Genomic DNA, 19,508 nt, shown 5'->3' on the forward strand with positions numbered 1-19,508 from the left:
AGGAAGTAATATCAAGTATGGACAAGAGATATTAAGATTGTTCAAAGCAATAATGGAACCCAAAGAAGTAGCTATAATGCATTGCAAAGCCCACCAGAAGGAAAATAGTGAAGTGACACAAGGAAACAGGAGAGCAGATATGGCAGCCAAAAAGGCAGCACTAGCAGGACAGGTGATTGGAGCTTTATTACCCAGTAGAAAAATACAGGTGAGACGTCCTGAATATTCAGACAAAGAAAATCAGTTGGCATAAAGGCTAGAATGTACAAAAAATGCTAAAGGGTGGTGAGTCACCCCAAATGGACAAGTTTTAACTACAGCCAAAATGATGGAAGTGCTCCTCAAGAGACTGCATGAAGAAACTCACATGGGAGCAGATGCTATGATAAGCAGCGTAAAAAAGATATGCTGTGGGATCAAAGATGCTATCAAATACTGACCTTATTGTAAGGAGATGCCCCACCTGTTGTGCAACTAACCCCAAAATTCAGAAGAAACCACCTATGGGAGAACTAAGAAGAGGATTAACCCCAGGGGAACACTGACAGATCGATTTCTCTCAATTGCCTAAATGTGGTCGGTTTAAAGATTTACTTGTTTTGGTAGATACATTTTCTGGCTGGCCAGAAGCCTTCCCATGCTCCACCAATCGTGCAAAAGAGGTAATTAAGATTTTACTAAAAGAGATAGTTCCTCGATTTGTGATTCCTGAAGGTATATCCTCAGATAATGGACCTCATTTTATTTCAGAGGTGGTTCAAGGAACATCCAGATTTTTACAGATGAAATGGGAATTACACACTCCATGCAGACTCCAGTCTAGCGGTAAGGTAGAAAGAATGAACCAAACACTTAAAAGACATATTTCAAGACTGTGTCAGGAAACCCATCTTAAATGGGTAGATGTATTACCAATGGCCTTGATGAGAATAAGAATAACCCCAAGAATAAAAAAGGGAGTAAGCCCTTTTGAAACACTTTATGGGAAACCTTACCCAATTAATGAAATAGGGGGACGAAGTGATCAAATGCATGTAAGAGGGGAAGAAATGTTGAGAGAGTATTTATTGTCTTTGTCTCGGGTACTAACATCTTTACATAGGTACCTTAATCAACGTACCCCCCTTCCATTGGACTCCCCTGTGCATGACTTCAAGCCTGGGCATCTAGTTTATATTCGGACATGGAAAGAAGAACCACTAAGAGAAAAGTGGAAAGGACCTTACCTGGTGCTTCTGACAACTCCTACTGCAGTAAAGGTGGAGGGAATAAGTTCCTGGACCCACTATTCCCGAATACAGAAGGCACCTTTGAATGACTCGTGGACTGCCACACCCACAAGATAGCTCCCAAGAGAAGAATACAGAAGTTACAAAAGTGATGAACTGCACTTGGAAAATTGAACTCTTTTATATGGAAATAGAGTGCTCTTAAGTGTTATTAGGTGTTATTTTGCATTCTGATAGTATTGTTAATTATAGATAGAGCTGATTTACAAGAATATTGATTTGTTTAATTTAATTTGTTTGCTATAGAGTTAAGATGGAAAATGAGGACATTGTTAACTTTGTTATGCACGCTCATTGGTAGAGCTAACCTGATTTTGTAGCTTATACGGGCCTTCAGAAAAAGTGACTCAGATTACTGCTTGCTTCTCTATCCCCAGATCTCCTGGATTACCCATGCCATGGGAAATACTTAGAATTAACTTAACATTCATGTAAGAATAATTGAAGTTGTTTAAATGAGACTTGCTAGATAAGTGATATTAACAAGTCTCAGAGGGGGGAATTCTTAGAGAAATATCCCCCCCCTTAAAAAGCAGGGCCCGCTCTTTGAAACAAAGGCAAGTGTTTTCCCCCAAAAGACAATTCCGCAGAAGGGGAACGGCGGCAGGCACAGGCATGGTGAGACGCTCGCGCAGGCGTCGTTCCGCAGCGGGGACGTTCCACTGCTGCCCGAGCTTTGAGCCCGTCACTGCAACGGGAACCGCAGCTTGCCCGGTGGCCCCAGAGCTTGACTCGTTCCCGAGAAGCCGGAGGCTCTGGCCAGGCGGCGGCCGCTCGCCCCCAGGGGAAAAAAAGAGAAAAAAGCCATTTCTGGGCACGCTCTGGCAAGGCAGCAGGAACTTCGGGGTGTTCCCCGAAGTTCCTGGGATGAGCCCACGCAGGTGTATCCACTCTGGTTTCATGCAGGGATGCTGAAGCCACATGCCACTCTGCAAGGCCCTAAAAGTAAGGAGCTGCTAGCAGAAAAGCTAACATGAGAAATAAAAGAATTTTTAAAAAATTAAAAAGCAAAGGCAGGGTAACGTTCTAGTCGTACTCAATCACCCACAACATCTTCTGTCTCGTAAGATGGTCACATTTGAATGGTAGGGTTATTTTGTTTTGTTTTAAATCTATTTTAAAAATACCTACTGAAACCAGCAAGTCAAAAAATTTTCTCTTTCCCTTATATCTGCAGTGGAGACACCTGAAGCATCCAGAGAGGTCACAAAATCCAATTATTCCAATGAGCAGGGATAAAAGACAACGTCCTTTCAGATCGCATCTAATTAAATTAACCAAAAATCGGTTTAAGCGCTAACTTGGCGCCTGTTATGCCCGTCTGGAATCTCTTGGATCTTGTGAATCCGGCAGTTGGCCGCGTTGCAGTAACTGTCTTTTCAAGGGACTGCTCGCCAGCGAGCGGCTGGGTACAACTGCGGGAGACACGTCCCAGCTGCGCTGCTGCATTCCACCCTCAAACGCGGCAAGCGCGGGTTCATTGCTGAGCCCTGCGGTCAGTTAAGCTCTTTAGAGTGCTTGAAGAGTAAATGCAACAGAAATAGCAAGGGGGGTTTAAATACGATTTGTTAAGGTGAGGAGCCAAATAGAAAAGACCCGCCTGGAGTTCCTGTTTAGATACATTTCATCAGTAAAAAACAATACAACGTTTTACAGAGTATCCTCCCCAAAACTGTACAGAAATTACAAACATTTCCCCTCTGTCCATAAAGCAGAGTTTAAATTATCCCATTTCATAGTCCATATTCAAGGCAACAAGTGAAACGATGCTGCTCAGTTCGTCTTGTAGGAGAAGCAGGATCGTTCTTCTGAGCTGCAGTCCTGCTAGAGATGTTACTCTCCAAACACCCCTAGAACGTTGACTCCTGATGCACCAAAATTCACTCGCCTGCAAAAACAGCATTATAACGATAAGACACAAGTAAGTTAAAGCTCCTATTTAAAACAAATCTTCATTACAAGAAAAACTGCCAATCCCACACATCAGCATTTTAACATTTATGTAGGTATCGTGTTTCACCTCGAATTAAAGACAGCTCTTTCAGAACAAAAAAGTCCGGACATTGCTTTTATGTCAGTGCAGCTTTCACTGTGCACTCGAAACTCCTCTTGTTATGCCAAAAACAAGAGATTACAGCACTATGGCAGTGTCTGTCTCCTGTTTATAAATAGCACAGTACTTCTAGCAAGAAGGTAGCAACCTGGTTGTCTGGCCAAGGCCACTGTTCCGCAGCATGGACTCCACAGGATTTTTCAGCCAGGACAAGACCAAAGAAAAGCACAAAACATTTCCTGCACGCTCATGCACACAAAACTGACATGATTTTGTAAAAAGGCTGCCATTACTTAAAATGAGAAGAGCATTTTAATTCCATCAGTATCGTCCTATGATAGCAACTTCAGTTACGGTATTTCAAAACAGAAAGCTCCTGCTCGGATCTCGTGCGCAGCGCAATGATACGGAACGTTTGACACTTACCCAAGCATCCCAGATTCTTTTGTCTTTATGATGTACAGAAACATAAGCAATGTATGGAACATGTTGTTTCTGCCCTGAATACCACAGGAAGAGAAAAAACTTGGAAATGAAATCACATGCAAACAACCATACTAATATCTTAGAATGTCTTATTTAAAACAACTGTCATCCCCTGTCCTGATCTTAGGTGGAGCAGCACAATTTTTCCTTCAAAACGTTTTGCAAGATACATATACTGCAGTGCGAGCCCTGTTGGCCTGTTATATCATCAGAGATGAGAAAAAACTATAACAGAGACCTCGCGAAATGGTATTACAGCTTAGACTGCTGGGGTTTTGCCTCAATTCTTATCTTTCAATTAGGCAAACACCAGAAAAAGACCAAGCTTGTTTTCTAGATGGATTATCACCCTCAAATATTTTTAAATGCTTTTTAAAAGAGCTTTTCTGAAATCAGAAAATCAAGTCACAATCGGGGCTCAATAATAAAATCAAGATGTACAGGAAAAGTCTAGTATTTTGATATTGAGATTAGATGTTTCCCTCCAAAAACTCTTACAGACAAGCATCAGTCTTGTTGGCAATGAGGAATAGCAACACACCTCAGAGCTTACATAAATTAGGATTTTAGAATAAATCATCAGAAAATAAACAACAAGAGGAAGCTGCTGCCTGGGCACTGATGTACCTAAGTTAGGCACTGAAGCTATCATTCAGCAGCAGACTAAATACCACACGATGGTCAAAGATTGTGGTAACATTTGCTTTCTGCACTGAGCCAGCCTACATATTCAATAGATGTGGCTAGTTCCAAAGGAAAAGGAAGAATGAAAAAGAAACAGATCAGGTCTGCTCAAGGTTTCCTGACAGCAGAAAAAACTAACACGATCATACCTCGGGCAGATTGTAGACCTGGCGGTGGTAGATCAGCTCATAGTGGGGTGGATTGATGTTGCTTTGGTAGATGCAAAATACATTTTCATTTGTAATGTCTGTGAATTAAAGTTTTAAAATAAGATAGGGATTTTAAGAGCGCTGATGGGATTCAAGCAGGAAACAGCAGCTAAACAAGCAGTCCAAGAATGCCAATACCTGGTTTATCTGGTGTTTGAACAAAGTGTTGGGCAGTGAAGGTTTTGCCATCGGGGTATTTGGGGCTAGGGGGCAGTCTGGCATCGAGGTAAGTGCAGAATATGTGCATAAGGATCTGTGCAAACAAAAACAAATCTCATTTTAGTATCATTAAGAAGACTGACAGGACAGCAGCTTTCTTTCCATAATCTCAGACATTAGTTAGGGTATTTGAGAGTCTGTTGCTGCATCATGGACTTAATTAATCCCACCATGTTTAGAAGCCCAAGGCAGCTTAACACTTAGAGCACTGAATTCAATGGTCCAGGGCACGCCACAGATGTCAAGACAAGTTTATTCTTCCTGTAAATGAAACCCTTTCAGTCACAACACGTTAAAAAGGTGCTGCATGTGAACTGAACTCCTGACATACAAGTAACTATCTTCACATCTCACAGAATTTGCAGAGTCACAGATCTGAATAGCATGTATAGGACAAACTACAAGATACCTGATTTCATGATGGTTTCTACGCTAGCTGCAAAGATTTGGCTTAGAGAGGCCGATCCGATCTAATGACAACTTTTCCAAACACTACACTTACCCAGCAAGTTGCTCATCTCTTGTCAAAAATGGCAAAACAAAATCAATGGACAAACTTGGACTGCTCATGAATCTTACCAGCTCTCAACATTTTGGAAGAAAGTCCTAGAACAAGTATCTTCTTAGCTAACAGCGAGAAAATCGCAGTACTGCATGTTGTATTTTAACTCTTACAGTAGACTTCTCAACATTCTTTGGGTGCAGCGTGACCAAATTACTCTGTAGTATGATACCTCCTGTGTTCAACATAGGATTTGTTTGGCAGACAGAAGAATTTCTATGGGCTAAATGCCCAAAGCCTCAAGAGGTCTAGCAGAAATTATTGCTTTAAGTTGCATGCAATGAGACTAACATTACCGTTAAAAACTCTTCATTTGGCACTTATTGTCTTAAGTTAATGCCAAAGCTTCGAGACAAGTGTTCAATATTAATTTCATCTGTTATATCAGAACTTCTTTCCCAGAATCTTTACAAGTTTAGTACATTGTCCAATACTACCTCTCTTAGCTGGTTTCATTAAAAGACAATGAATTCAGGGTGTGATGGTCTGTGTTACGCTTGTCATTCCCAAATATTTAGTCATCTTCACAACTAGAAAATCAAATCTTATTTCAAGACAGATTTTGCTCAGCTTTAGCTTCCAGCAATTCAATCTTGTTGCATCTTTGTCAGCAAGGTTGTAAAACTTGCATATGAATCTTCTTTCTGCTTCTCCCCAGTAACTGAACATCTACAGAGGGAATCAAATCACCTGAACTCTCCTTTCAAATACAGAGTTCAACTGAAGAGTCACACCTGAAGCTTGTTCTCCACTACTTGGATTATCTTGTGGCCTTTCTTTTATCTATTTCAGTTGAATTTTCAAGTCACTGTATTCACTGAAGTGCTTTCTCCTGACCTTTTGCATTAATTGGCTAAGCATGACTACAAGTCTGTTCTCAAGTAAGATAATGTAATGCCTGTGGATCTCTCAAGAAATTACTGAATTAAATAAACATGAAGACACGCCACTTAATCCGTTTGTTCTTCTAACCATTACAGCACAGGAAAATTTTAAGGTTCATCTTGCATGAGAAATTATGAGGTTTGGTTAAAGCAGACTTTTTTTTCTTTTTTTCTTTTTTTTTTTAATAAGGTAAGAATATTGCTCTAACAAATCCGCAACCTTCTGTCAGGTTGCTCCCAAAACAGTTACCTGACTGACATCTCAGATGAGTCTAAATAAGAGGCCGGCTTAAGACTAAGACATGAAATCGCATTTTTGTGATCTGCACAATGTCCAATCCCATTTGCATTATTCCTTGCATAATTTCACTGACTACAATGGGATTATCAGGATAGGGAGGCAAACAGGATTTTGACCATGTTCCTCAAAAGACTTAATTGCTACCACACACAAAAATCTACCCTGAAAGACACCCTTTAGGAAGTTATATTAAGCCTTCTTTGAAAACTTACAGCACAGTCATTGGGCAAGTCAGCATCCCACTTACGGCCCTTGAAATCTCCTCCTCTGTTCCATCGGAATGAGCTCATGTATCCTCCCTGAGAAAGCTCTGAAAAAACAAAATTTATTCAGCTACTGGAGGTTGAAGGTGCAAGGAGGACATATTTGACACTAGCTTCAAGAACACTGCATGTATTTTCAGTGCACAAAATAGGAAAAATTAAACTAAGGAAGTGCTTATAAAGATATAAAGTTAGGGGAGTGGAGTTTACAAGGTATTTTTTATTGGTAATTAATGAAGGGATTAAATAGGACACTTCACACCCCAAACTGAGAGAAGAAATAAAAACTTCCATGCCAAGTCCCACATCATTACATTGGTATGAAAAGAGGAAGTTGCAAAAACTACCTCTGCTACTTGAAAAGCAGCTCTTCTCCCCGCTGTGACTGTAGTTCAAACCTCTTAATTGACGGGGTATCTGACACCACCGACGCTTGACCCAGCTAACGGAAACGTTTTAAAGTCAGTATGGTTGACCACATACCTTTGACCCTTTCAACCAAATACTCTTGGTTCGCTGCAATATCCAAATACTGCATTATAGCGTACAGAGTTGGCATGACTGGAGCTTTAACAAGCGCTGCTTGTTTCAGATTGCTGATGCTGGCTTCTGCATGCGACAAGAGCCAGCACGACATCTGCATCCACGACAGAAATTTGAACATCCTCCCTTACAAGGCATTAACAAATGCAATGTTACAAGGAGGAACTGGCTTTTTTGTCTCACTATTTACTAAGGTAACTTACTAAGATAATTTACTAAGATTTATACAAAGTTAACAGCTTATCCAATACTCCAAATGTTTGTTTCCAATCCCAGTGAAGTACTAGCTGTCTCCCTTAAACCACAGAACATAAACGCTATGCAGCACTGTGCGGTCGCAAAAGACGACAGACCCTTATCTGAAGGGCTTGCATTCCAAAAGAAAACAGAAACCTATAGTGTGAAAAAGGGAAGAAGTAACATCCATTTTACAGAGCAGTAGGAGGGCAGCAAGGTGGAGATGAGGTCAGTAAGTGATCAGTTTTTCACAGGCACCACAACAGATGCAGATCTTGAGGACAAACTACAAACAGGCCAAAAAAAAGTAGGCTTTGTTTAAATGAAGCCTATCAAATCCTGCTCTTGATTGAGGGGGATATGCATGTGATAGGGCAACAGAAGGAGTTCCTTCAGAGTTGCACTATGAAATTTTAGCTAGAATTCTAGCTCATCAAAATGCTTAAAAAGGAGGGGGGGGACCCCAAAACAGCAAAAATCAACTGCCCCAACCAAAAGATCTTTTCTTCTAATGCCCATAGCTCTCCAAAATCCACCTGAGATTATCCTCCCCAACCCCACTTAGTGCTACACCTAGTACTTAAATAATCTTTAATGTATCTTAATCTTAAAATGATCTTAGATCTTAAATGCAAACGATTAATAGCCTATCTCTGATAACAGAACTATTCTAAGTTAAAATAAATAAATAAATAAACTTTAATGTATCTTAACCTTAAAATGATCTTAGATCTTAAATGCAAACGATTAATCGCCTGTGATAACAGAATTAATTTAAGTTAAAATAAATAAATAAATAAATACTTCCTAGGTCTATAGATTTATTATTATCACAGTCATAAGATGACTTCTCAGTTCTTAAACACTATTTGGATACAATGTATCACATCTAAGTTTTCATAAAACTTTTTGTGGCCTGTTTGCTTTCAGACAAGATAGCAGGTAACAATTTAAGGAAGGAACAGCAATAGGTTTTTCAGGAAGTAGCTGATTTTAAGGAAGTTTGGAAAGACACTTACTAACGTAGACAGAGAGGGCTGACAGGCAACCATCCTTGCAACGTGTGATAGTTTTCTGACAGTTTAAGATACAAGGATGTTAATCTGAGCCTTTAACTCTCCAGGAATGAATTCAGAGGAAACAAGAGGCTTAAGAATTTTATGCTATTGCAGCATCAGCATGCCTTTATCAGTATTTCCAGAAATCCTATGAAGAATCCTTCCAGTTTAGTAAAATGCATTACATGAAGCAAAGATCACACCAATACAAACAGGAAACGGAACTGTAATTCTTAGCAGACTTGTTTTCTATACTACCTATGCAGTGCCCTGCTATGGGGTGGCCTGCTACCAACCACCACAGGGAACCCCCCAGTTACTCTATCATCATACCTCCAACCTGCATTTCTGGGTACCCCGTTCTTCTCAGCTGACTGCTCACAGACTCAATCTCTTGTACAAGTGGCACTAAAATAGTCTCATTAATCCACTAGGAAAGAGAAATGCAAAAATTAAAAAGCTTAGAAGCAACAAGAATGTGACAAAAATGTTAGTTTACTCTCTAGTCAGCATCACTGTTACAATCACAAAGGAGTTTAACAACAGGAACTTTGAAGTCAACCAAGGAGGAGAAGTAATTAAGAGCATCAATTTAGATAGGGGTGATTGGCTCTAGAAAGACCCTCTAAAATGCCAAAAATTCACTATAGAGGACTTGGGAAAACAAATCTCCAGAAAGCAGTGATACTGATAAAGCTTTCCTGAACAATGAGAAAAGGGGTATTCTGAGGCACTGCACGACACTCATAGTGGTAATTTAAACTTTCATGGGTCCACTCCCTCTCAAAACCCTTTCAGGAAATGAAGGGCCTGATAAACACAATATGTGACACTTGTATGTGACACGATTTGGGAACTGAAGCCAAGCTGCCTGTAGGTTTATGAACAGATGCTTAGGAATCTGGTACAGAACAGTCATAACCCCACATCTCATAGAAATCTTTTACTTTTCACTCGTCCCACTACTTAGAAGAACTACATACGTGATAGTTGCTGACTGAAGGGGTAATTCAAAGTTAGGCTTACAAATTATTTTGTCATAGTATGTGATTGTATTTCCTCTGCTAAAGCAATTGCCTAAGACCAAAATTTTCTTTTTGTTTTTTTATTACACTCCTCAAGGCTGTTGGAAAAAGTCAACGGGCTGGCATTTCCCATGCTTTATTTGAGTCCAGAAGGAGTTTGAAATACAGGAGAAAAAAAACAGAAAAAATTCAGAAAATTGGGTTGTAGAAAGAAAAAACAAGTCTTTTCACATCCACTGTGTGTTAAGATGCACGTGTCTTCATTCAAAGGTGGGTGAACTTTACAGCTGTAAAGTTTTCAGAACAGAAAACACCTAGGTCAGCAAGTGCAAAAGTTCAGGTTGAAAATGTGTCCTAATACTTCTTTGTTACAAGCATGCTGTTCTAGTCTCCATGTCCAAGCCCACCCTAATCCTCAAATAGACTCAAATATGTAATTCTTTTCACTTCCTTAGGTATACATGGAGCACTGAGGTACTTTTTCATTCTGCTGTACCTATTCTAACAGCAAAAACAGGCAGTTCATAGGGACCGGACTTACACTTCTGAACCTAGCGGTCCAGGAATCCAGGTAATCAAGCTGTCGTCGATTCACAATCACCCTTGCCCAAACCTATGGAAAGAACATTATTACCTACATACAGCAACCTAACAGAATACTAAAGAGTTTTTAGGGCCTACGACGTTTTCTGACCGCAGCCACAGCACATAATGCAAATTGCATTTGTTCCAGAACTCTCATCTAATGGCTGTATCATGTGAATTCTACAGTAGCTTACCATACTACTCTCCTACTCTCTTTTCACAGTACACTAAATCTCCCGTGAGTCCAAACGCACAGTTTTGCGTTCCCTGCTCTGTTAGGATAAAATTGGTCCAAGTTGCAGGGTAGACTAAGTTAATGTACGACATAAAGAAAACAGATCAAATTTAATTAAAAGCTACGTTAATGACATTCTTTTGAATCAGACTTATTCCAGACACAAATGTAAAGGAGAACAATTTTACACACCTTCAACTATTTCACTACATTAGGTACAGGTCAGTTTCCAGTCATTTTTTATGTCACAAGTTTATTTTATCCAGAGTACAAAATGGTAAAAAAAAGTTCCGCAACCACCATTCTTGAGTTGAACTCGAAGTCTGTCTGTTCTCAGACACACAGTAATATTAAACAACTTCAGATAAAATAATTCTGAAGAGTTGGCCAAACCAACAGAAGTTTCCAGCTTTCCACCGTGGCCTACACGGTGAGTATTAGTTAATTACAAAGACCACAAAGCATGAAACCTGAAATTCTCTCAGGAGTCACTTTTCCACCTAAACACAGGTACCTTGTTCACCAAGGAAGAAATCATTTTACAATTTTACAATTGTAAAATTTTACAGTCCGGAATTTGAAATGTATACCCCTTGTGGCAAAAAGTCTTACAAGCTGTATGAAGATGGTTAAATGCTATAGGATTTCTCCCTTTCTAGCACCATTGACGGAGTTCACATTTGGATGGAGCCACATATTTTAGAGCCCTGTTTTTCTCTCTTGGCTCCTTTGGTGCTGAGCTTACTTCTTCTGCAGTCAGTGGAGAGCTCAGACGAGCTTCGTCCTTGTGTGCTGATGGAGCCTGGGGCATGCAAGCCACCTGATACTGGTACTTTCTCAGCACCTGTGCTTGCTCTACTAAGGAACGGCTGTAGTTCCAAAAGGTTGGGCTGCTGGAAGGAGAGCTGGAACATGAACTTGCTGAAATGACATTGAACAGCCATAAAATTATCACCAAGTAATCACAGAAGCAACACTGCAGGCAATAGGTCACTATATTAAGGCTTTGACAGGAGAGATGTGCTCATGAATTATCATAAATACATACACCAAAATCTGTCTGCATAAACACTGATTTCATCTTTATATTAATAAGGCACTGTCCCTATCCCAGACAAAAACTGCCTGCAGGTAATTCACCACCTTTAGCTCAACTGCCTTCTCCACAAAATATCCCTCTCGTCGAGGTGATAAAGCCCTTCAACTCATTGTAGTCCACTATACACAACAAATGCTACAGAGATTATTAGTATATCTATAATATAGACTAGTACTTCAGCAGCTCTCTTTCTGTGCAGGAATCTTTTCCAACTTTTCTCATCCACTCCTCATCAATAAAACCAACATCCCCTCCTTGCCAAGCTTTTCAGGCTACATGAAGTTATTTACGTACCCAATTGAAGTCTACGCTGTTTCTCTTCTTCGCTTCGAAGGTACTTTTGCAGTGACTTGCGGTCTGTGATTTCATCATCTTGACTCATACGGGAATTATACCGCATTGGTGAAAAGTGGCAACGAGACCTTAGCCCGGTGCTTTCCACTGGCCCAACACTTGAGGCATATGGTGAACCAGTAGGAGAAGAGCTGAAGCTGGAAAGCTTTGGGAAACAAAAGCAAACAGTTGTGTCACATGAGGAAAGTGAGAGTTCCATTTTGACTTTATAAACTAAATGAATAGATCGACTCAACATAAGAATTGATTACTCTGCTGATTGCTGCTATAAAATATGCTCTCCTTTGGGGGAAGGTTTTTGCTATTTTGTAGTTACATTCTAGTTTCTTATTTTTGCTGTGCTCTGAAAGAATCTAGCTACTCTAAAACAAATAAATTAACACCAGGGAAAGAGGATGAATACTGACAAGACAAATTTCATCTGCTTTGCAAACAAAGCGAACACACACACAGGACCCTCCACTGCCGGCCGCACACCTCCAATGGCTTACAGCACAACACAAGGACACGATAAGCAAAGCCAAACCGTTCCCCTTGAAGCCACCTTGGTCATTACCTTACTGTAGCTGCTGCTTGGTGAATAGGTTAAAGCACTGCTATAAGAAGCGCTGTTGCTTGACAGAGCCTGCCGCTGAGGGCTGTACCCTGAGATACAACCAGAAGTAAACTTTGGACTGGCCCTGAAGGGCCGGGATGGGCTGTAACTCAGCACAGTTTGACCCTGGACTCTAGGAGAAGGCGTAGAAGAAGGGACTTTCTTCGCTGCCAGCTCATGTGCTGGAATTATTTGTACCGCTGCAATAAGCAAAAAAAAACACAATCAGCACTGTACATGCAGCAGCCCAGAACTCTCCTCCTCACTTTAAATACACAGCAAAACACACATACACAACTCTCTTCCCTTAAGGAAATTCTAGGACACTAAAAAGACTATTCTAGTCTGACCCCTACAGGATTCAGCAGTCAACCCCAAAGACATAAAAATCAGAAAACTGGGACACGTGATCATAATTCAATACAAATTCTACAATTTAAAATTTCAGTTAAATTCTACCAAGCACCTTTGCATAGCCCGAGGCAATTATTTAACTTATTTGGTCAGCTACTCTACCTGCCTGCTTCATGTGTCTTTAGCACATCTAATGTCTCATTTACCTGTGCAAACCCAGGTATTACACTCCTCAGCTGCGGTGATATAACCCTGCTCCCGTATCTGCCGCTCTTTCTCTGGAGGCAGCCTAGTAGTATGTAACACATTGTACTAGCACCTTGCTTTTGCTGTATTTTCAAACTCTGCCAAGTTTTTCTATATTTGATAACATCACTTAGACGTTCAGAACTTTTCAGAGCAACTGCTCTCTAGCCTGTCATTTTCAGACTGCACACTAAGGTCTCTTTTCTCTTTCTAATTTGGCGCTCTCCAGTCAGTATGATGATAGTAGGATACCAAATTTAAATACAAACCTATACACTCTGCCTTGTTCTCAATCCCATTTATAGGTTACAAATTCCTTGTCCAGCTTCATAAAGTTTAAGTCTCTCTCACTGCCCTTTAATAGCCCACTCTCCTTTTGTATTGGTTGCTTCCTCTCCACTTCTCCCCTTAATTGCTCATCAATTTATCACTTTTATTTTGAATTTTTATAGGCTGCAGTTAGTTCATCTTACTGCTCTTGTCAGATGAGGTAACTGAGAACTCACTTCACTAAAGATTCATGGGCTTGAGAAAGATATCATCTTTAAAAAAAGTATTTATAATTTATAACACCTACCTGCATTCTGCATCCCTAGAAGGATCTGCTGTCTACGAGTCATGACCAAGGTAGTTGGTGCCATTGTGTACTTGAAGTACATCCAAAAATCAAATAAGGCATTCAGACTGAACAGGGATACAAGCGCAAGCTCTAGAACAAACACAAAGGTTTTTATCATGCTAGGCACCATAAACAGGAGTAACAGTAAATGATCTGAGAAAACAAGTTTATACACAAATCAAGAATAGTTTATTGTTAGGGCTACCAATAACTGCCAGTCTGAGCACGGACGTAAGACAACTTCTCCTTTTCATGCAAGAACCATTAGAGATAAATTTCCTTTCTATATTGAAATTCATTTCTGTTGCTACAATATGTATTTGTAAAAGCGAAAGGTATTTTCCAGACAGGATACAAAGCACTGCAATGAAGTTTCATGCTATTTATCAAGTGTCTTCTGCCAAACCTTCTGTCACTCGTTACCTGACATTGCTCTCACTCTTCTTCCTTTTCATCCGCTAATAGTATTAGATACAATTACTTTTGAGCCTACTCATTTGAAACCAAATTTGATTATTTGGAAATGTCCTGCAGCCCTACAATACAACACAACGCTACTATTTCAACTATTCCCCAAAGCCTTATTGCACACATTAAACACATTTAAGGTAGGAAACCTGTTCTTCACACTCTTTCTTACTTGTCACTAAAATGATGAAATTCCAACAGCACCAAAAGGGATAAAGGAAAACAAAATGAAGCTTGGTTATTAAAAAACAACAACAACAACGAAAAACCCCAAACCTTAAAAATGCTTTCCCCAGCAAGAAGAATGAAGGCTGAAACCTTCCCTCCTCCCTAAAACTAATTCACATGCTGTGACAACTCACCAATATACCAGAGCGGCCAAAATGCGATGTTGTAATAGGAACTTATAAGTTTTCCAGTCCTAAAAAGAAAAGGAAGAAGCGATCAATTTAACAGTAACTGGGTCCTATGAAATATTTAAGCATATACAAAGTAGAAAGCTTTACTTAGTTGAGTCAGATATAACAATCAACATACATGTCAGTATATATCATCCCCCCAACAGACATATTAAGGAGGCCCCAGGCCCAGACCACTTTCCGCTCTTCAGCCTCCCTCCTAATCTTCACAGTCCTGTCAAGGAGCGAAGCTGCAGAAATCTGTTCTGCCGCCATTGTCTGCAACAGGAAGCACACAAAGAAAGTTAAAGATTGAAAATTTATATACAGTTAGATTCTCACTCTGTACAAGACCTTTAAAAAAGTAAAAAAGCAAAAAGAAATTACATAAAAGGACTTCACATTGAGGTACCAAATCGTGTGTAGTGTTAAGAATGAGCTTCAGTGGTTTAAAAACAAAAAACAAAAAACAAAAACAAAAAACCCAAAACAATATTCCTCTTATAAACTGCATAAGCACTGTCACCTCTTCACAGTGAAACAGTTTCCATTTTCTCCACTGAGGTACAGAGGACAGAAAAGAGAGCCAGATTCCAACAGTGTTTTTGAGAAATAGCATTTTTCGGAATGCTGAGGCAACACTGCCTTCTCCAAGCAAGGAAAACAGACCAAGAAAACATCTTGCACAACCTGGCAGTTTTCCTACTGAAAACACCCACCTATCTCCTTCTGTCAGCTCAGGACAGCTCTGTACCCTCCCCATACCCTCCCCCCTTTACACCACAAAATGCCCTATGTAACAGAAATAACGCTTCCTACATATTCTACTCCTCTCATCACTCTAGCACACACCACGCCACACACACACACACACACGCGGGCGCGCTTGTCACCCACCGGCAGCCCGCCGCACTCCCAGGCCTCGCTGACAGGCCCTGAGTCGGCAGCGACACCGCCGCTCCGCTCCGCTCCGCCCCCGAGGGCGCCGCGGCCCAGGCCCAGGCCCAGGCCCCGCCCGCCGCCCCCACCGCAGCCGCCTCCAACGATTGGTCGCGCAGAGGTGACGTCACCGGAATCAGTTCTGCGGGGGGGGGGCGGGGCGGGGGGGAACGCTGTTGCCGGGGAGATGCCGTTAACGGCGGGGGGGGAGGGGGGCGGGGGAGACGACTCCGCTTTTGAAAAACAACGTTCGCCCGTGCACAGCCCGGCCGCTTTCCTACTGAAAACCCCCGCCCGTGTCCGTCTCCAGACCCTCCGCACACCCCCCCGCCTTTACGCCACAAAATGCCGCACACAACAGCAGTAACACTGGCCACTTTCCCTGCTCCTCCCATCAGCGCAGGAAACTGCCACGCCTCCCCCGGCCACAGGCTTCAAAACCTCTCAGCTACTTCGTCGCTGAACACAAACATACAAGAGTTACCTCAGAGAACACGCGGTTTAACTGAAATGACAGGATTTCACACGCACAGCCCTCTCCCACCTCCACCACCCTAGACCCTTCCCCACACCCCCCCCACTCTGGCACACACCACGACACGCACGGACACTTGTCACCTGCCAGCGGCCCGCCGCGCTCCCAGGCCTCGCTGACAGGCCCTGAGCGCGCACGCCCCGGCTCCCCCGCAGCCAAACCCCGCCGACCACAAGCAGACTCGGCCCCGCAACGAGCAGGCGCCCCGGGAGGGCGGCGACACCGCCGCTCCGCTCCGCTCCGCCCCCGAGGGCGCCCAGGCCCCGCCCCAGGCCCAGGCTCCGCCTGCCGCCCTCACCGCAGCCGCCCTCACCGCAGCCGCCTCCAACGATTGGTCGCGCGGACCCGTGACGTCACTGGAGGCAGTTCCGCGGGGGCGGGGTGCCGTTGCCAGGGGTACGCCGTTGCCAGGGGGACGCCGTTGCCAGGGGGACGCTCGCGCAGCCGCCCCGGACGCCCCGGCCGATGGCGCCTGCCCGACCCGGCCGCAAGCGGCGCCAGGCGCCATGGCGGCCCCAGCGCGGCGGCCGCGACGCCCCCCGCACCCTGCCGCCCGCCTTGGCCGCCACCGGCCGTGCCCACACCCGGCCGTACTCTTCCCCTGCTCGGCTCCCACTACGGCCGCGTGCGGGCACACCCCCCGGCTGCCCCACGCCAGAGCCTGGCCAAATGTGTTGCTCCTGCCTGCAAACCTCACCACGAGGAGCAGGGAGGAATAAAAGCACCGCTGGCCGCTGAAAGGGAGCACAACGAGTTACAGCAGACCGCTCTGTGAGCGCGGGCCAGCGGACAACCTCAGCTGCTCCAAAACCCTTCCTGCCTTTGCCTCAGATCCCAAGCACCAACCTGAAATTAAGAAAGCCTAAAAAAGGAGATTAACTACAAGCCTAGACTGCACAGTTATCGATAAACACAGTGTCTAATGCTTGGCCACTCTGTACAGTGTGCTGTAGGTGACCCTGCTTGAGCAGGGGGGTTGGACGAGATGATCTCCAGAGGCCCCTTCCAACCTCCATCCTTCGATGATTCTGTGATGGGCGCTTTCTCTCGCAGCTCCTGCTGTGGGGGGAATGGAAAATGCGTGGAGGACAAAGAGGCTAGAAGCTGGTCTGAGGTGCGGATCCTTACCGAGGCTTGTCAGTCTGCAGAGAGAAGGGGACTCAATCCTCATGTAGTGCTGATGAAAGTCTCCCTGAGCAGGCTCTCAAGCAAAGCTCCTGCATTTGCAGATGCGCACGCACCAGATGGAACGATGAAGCCTGGTCCTCCAGAATCGCCATTGCTAGTGAGGGGCCGCAGGCTTTGCCCTGACTTGGGCTTGCTGGAGTGTCAAGGTGGAGCAGAGTGGCACTTGGAGGAGGCTCTCCTTCAGCAGCTTAAAGGCCTGCCAGCTTTCTTGAGCTCCTTTGCCCTTCTGAGCTGCCTCCCCTGGCATCCCCCTAGCAGGTCTCTGCAGAAGGGGAAGCCTGCTCGCCTCAAGGCCAGCCTCTGGGCTCTGCTGCCCTCCTTCCTACCTGCCCTCAGGCTCTGCAACTCCACTAGTTCCCGGGTGCTACAGCCCAGGTGGCCATGGACGCTGCTGGCACCAAGCCTCCGGGGTGGCCGCTTCCCCTTCTGGCCCTGGGCACCCGCCTTCTTCCCCTCACACCCGCAAAAGCCCAGCACTCAAGGGCACCCAAGACACACACAAGAGCTAGCAGTTCCCTCCCACCATGCAGCCAGTGGACAAAGTCAGCCAGGGCTCAAAGAAGGGCACTGGAAGGGCTCTTGTACAACCAGCAACCACAGGACAATGCATTTGCAGAATGCAGGCTAGCACAAGAAGGACCCCAGTCAGGAACACTTACCACTCCTGTGTTCTGATGGCCTACATTCACAGGCTGTGTAGCACGTACCCTAGCTTCTGGACGTGGTTTCTTTCCACCTGCTGCTGCATTCTGTGCAGAGCACTGTGAGGAGACTGGGAATGGACTGCAAATATACACACGGGGAGGTGGTATGAGCACAGGGGGAGTAGGATCTCCACTCCCCCCTCACAAGCTGGGCACCTGCTTCTGCAGCAGAAGGCAGTGCTGCAGCAGAAGCACAGGGATTCCACTGACTGCAGGTACATCAACAGCTGTGAAGACTACCCCCAAATAAAACACTCAGGGCTGCACATCATGCCCGAAAGAGAGCTCTAAGCTCGCCCACAGCATGACTTTCTCTCCATGCAGTGAGGATAGAAGCAGGGTCATCTACAGGACAGGCTCCAACTCATACCACTACCCCTGTCCTGCCACATGCATTAGCCACTGCTCCATGGCCCCAAAGACTCTCTGTTCAGGGATGGGCAATGGATGGTTGCTGGGCTCCCAGTGTCAAAGAAGGAGAAAGGCATCAAGGCAGTCAAGCACAAAGCTCTGAGCAGGTGGGAGCCAGCACAGAGCTCTGAAGAACCCTTCCCCACAGACAGAGCCCATATGAAGGCGGAGCATGCGTGCAGGTCACTGGGACTCAGCCGCTGGGAAGCCTTGCTCCCAAAGCACTTTCAGAGCAGCCTGCCCCAGCCCTGGCAATGCAGCCCTAACCAACCTGTGCTGGGTGGCTGCTCCCTTCATCAGGCAGGGGGGAAAGAAGCAAGGCAAAGTACTCACGTTGGAAAAATACTTGGAAGAGGAGTAGAGGACAAAAAAGGAGCCGCTCTAGTGGCTGTGAACATTGATTCCCTCATCACCTTCATCTGCAAAGGTGAGAAAGAGAGGTGAGATGCTGCCAAGGAAAGGATCTTGCTGCTCACAAGGGCAGCCCATGTTTCCATGCTCCGGAGAAGAAGCTGCCTCTCAGAACTGCAGAAACAACCCTTGCTCTTGCTCTGCAGCCCCTCCATTCTACACAACAACAGCTGTGGGGGAATAGGGGAGAATGGCTAAAAGCTCTGGCAGGCTTTTGTCGAGGGTAAGAGCCGAGAGTCTGAGTTAAGAGAGCAGTTCCTGCCTATAGAGAATTCAAGGGAGGAAAGCCCAGGGGAAGGCAGCTCACTAAACTCTAGGGAAATGTGTCGGTCAGCCTGCTAGGGAGGATGAGAGAGAGCAGTGGGGGTGCAATACATCTGTTTTACCAGGAGGAAACGTTTTTCTCAGTCCCTGCGCTCATCCTTTCCCTAAACCTTCCTGTCAGCACCCTTTTGCTCTGAAAGGCAGTTGAGCAAGGCTGAACATCCCTTTCTTGTTCAGACCAAGCATCTGAATAATCACACAGCTGAGCAAAAACTCTCCATCTCGTATTA

The 19,508-nt window shown here is 44.2% G+C and overlaps 1 protein-coding gene across 1 annotated transcript; it reads right to left on the minus strand.

Moving 5' to 3' along the window:
* Positions 1 to 3,122: 3,122 nt before the first annotated feature.
* On the minus strand, positions 3,123 to 16,100 carry LOC134154655 (transmembrane protein 209-like). Its single transcript, XM_062601333.1, has 15 exons — positions 16,043 to 16,100; positions 14,906 to 15,032; positions 14,731 to 14,789; positions 13,859 to 13,990; positions 12,643 to 12,881; positions 12,023 to 12,231; positions 11,379 to 11,550; positions 10,355 to 10,426; positions 9,122 to 9,218; positions 7,434 to 7,559; positions 6,900 to 6,997; positions 4,860 to 4,974; positions 4,662 to 4,759; positions 3,769 to 3,842; positions 3,123 to 3,177 (listed from the first exon to the last, which is right to left on the minus strand). The coding sequence occupies exons 1-15, from the start codon at positions 16,098 to 16,100 to the stop codon at positions 3,123 to 3,125; spliced, it is 1,731 nt and encodes a 576-aa protein (XP_062457317.1).
* Between the last annotated feature and the right edge of the window lie 3,408 nt (positions 16,101 to 19,508).

This window comes from Rhea pennata, unplaced genomic scaffold, assembly GCF_028389875.1.
Source record: "Rhea pennata isolate bPtePen1 unplaced genomic scaffold, bPtePen1.pri scaffold_33, whole genome shotgun sequence".
NCBI lineage: Eukaryota > Metazoa > Chordata > Aves > Rheiformes > Rheidae > Rhea > Rhea pennata.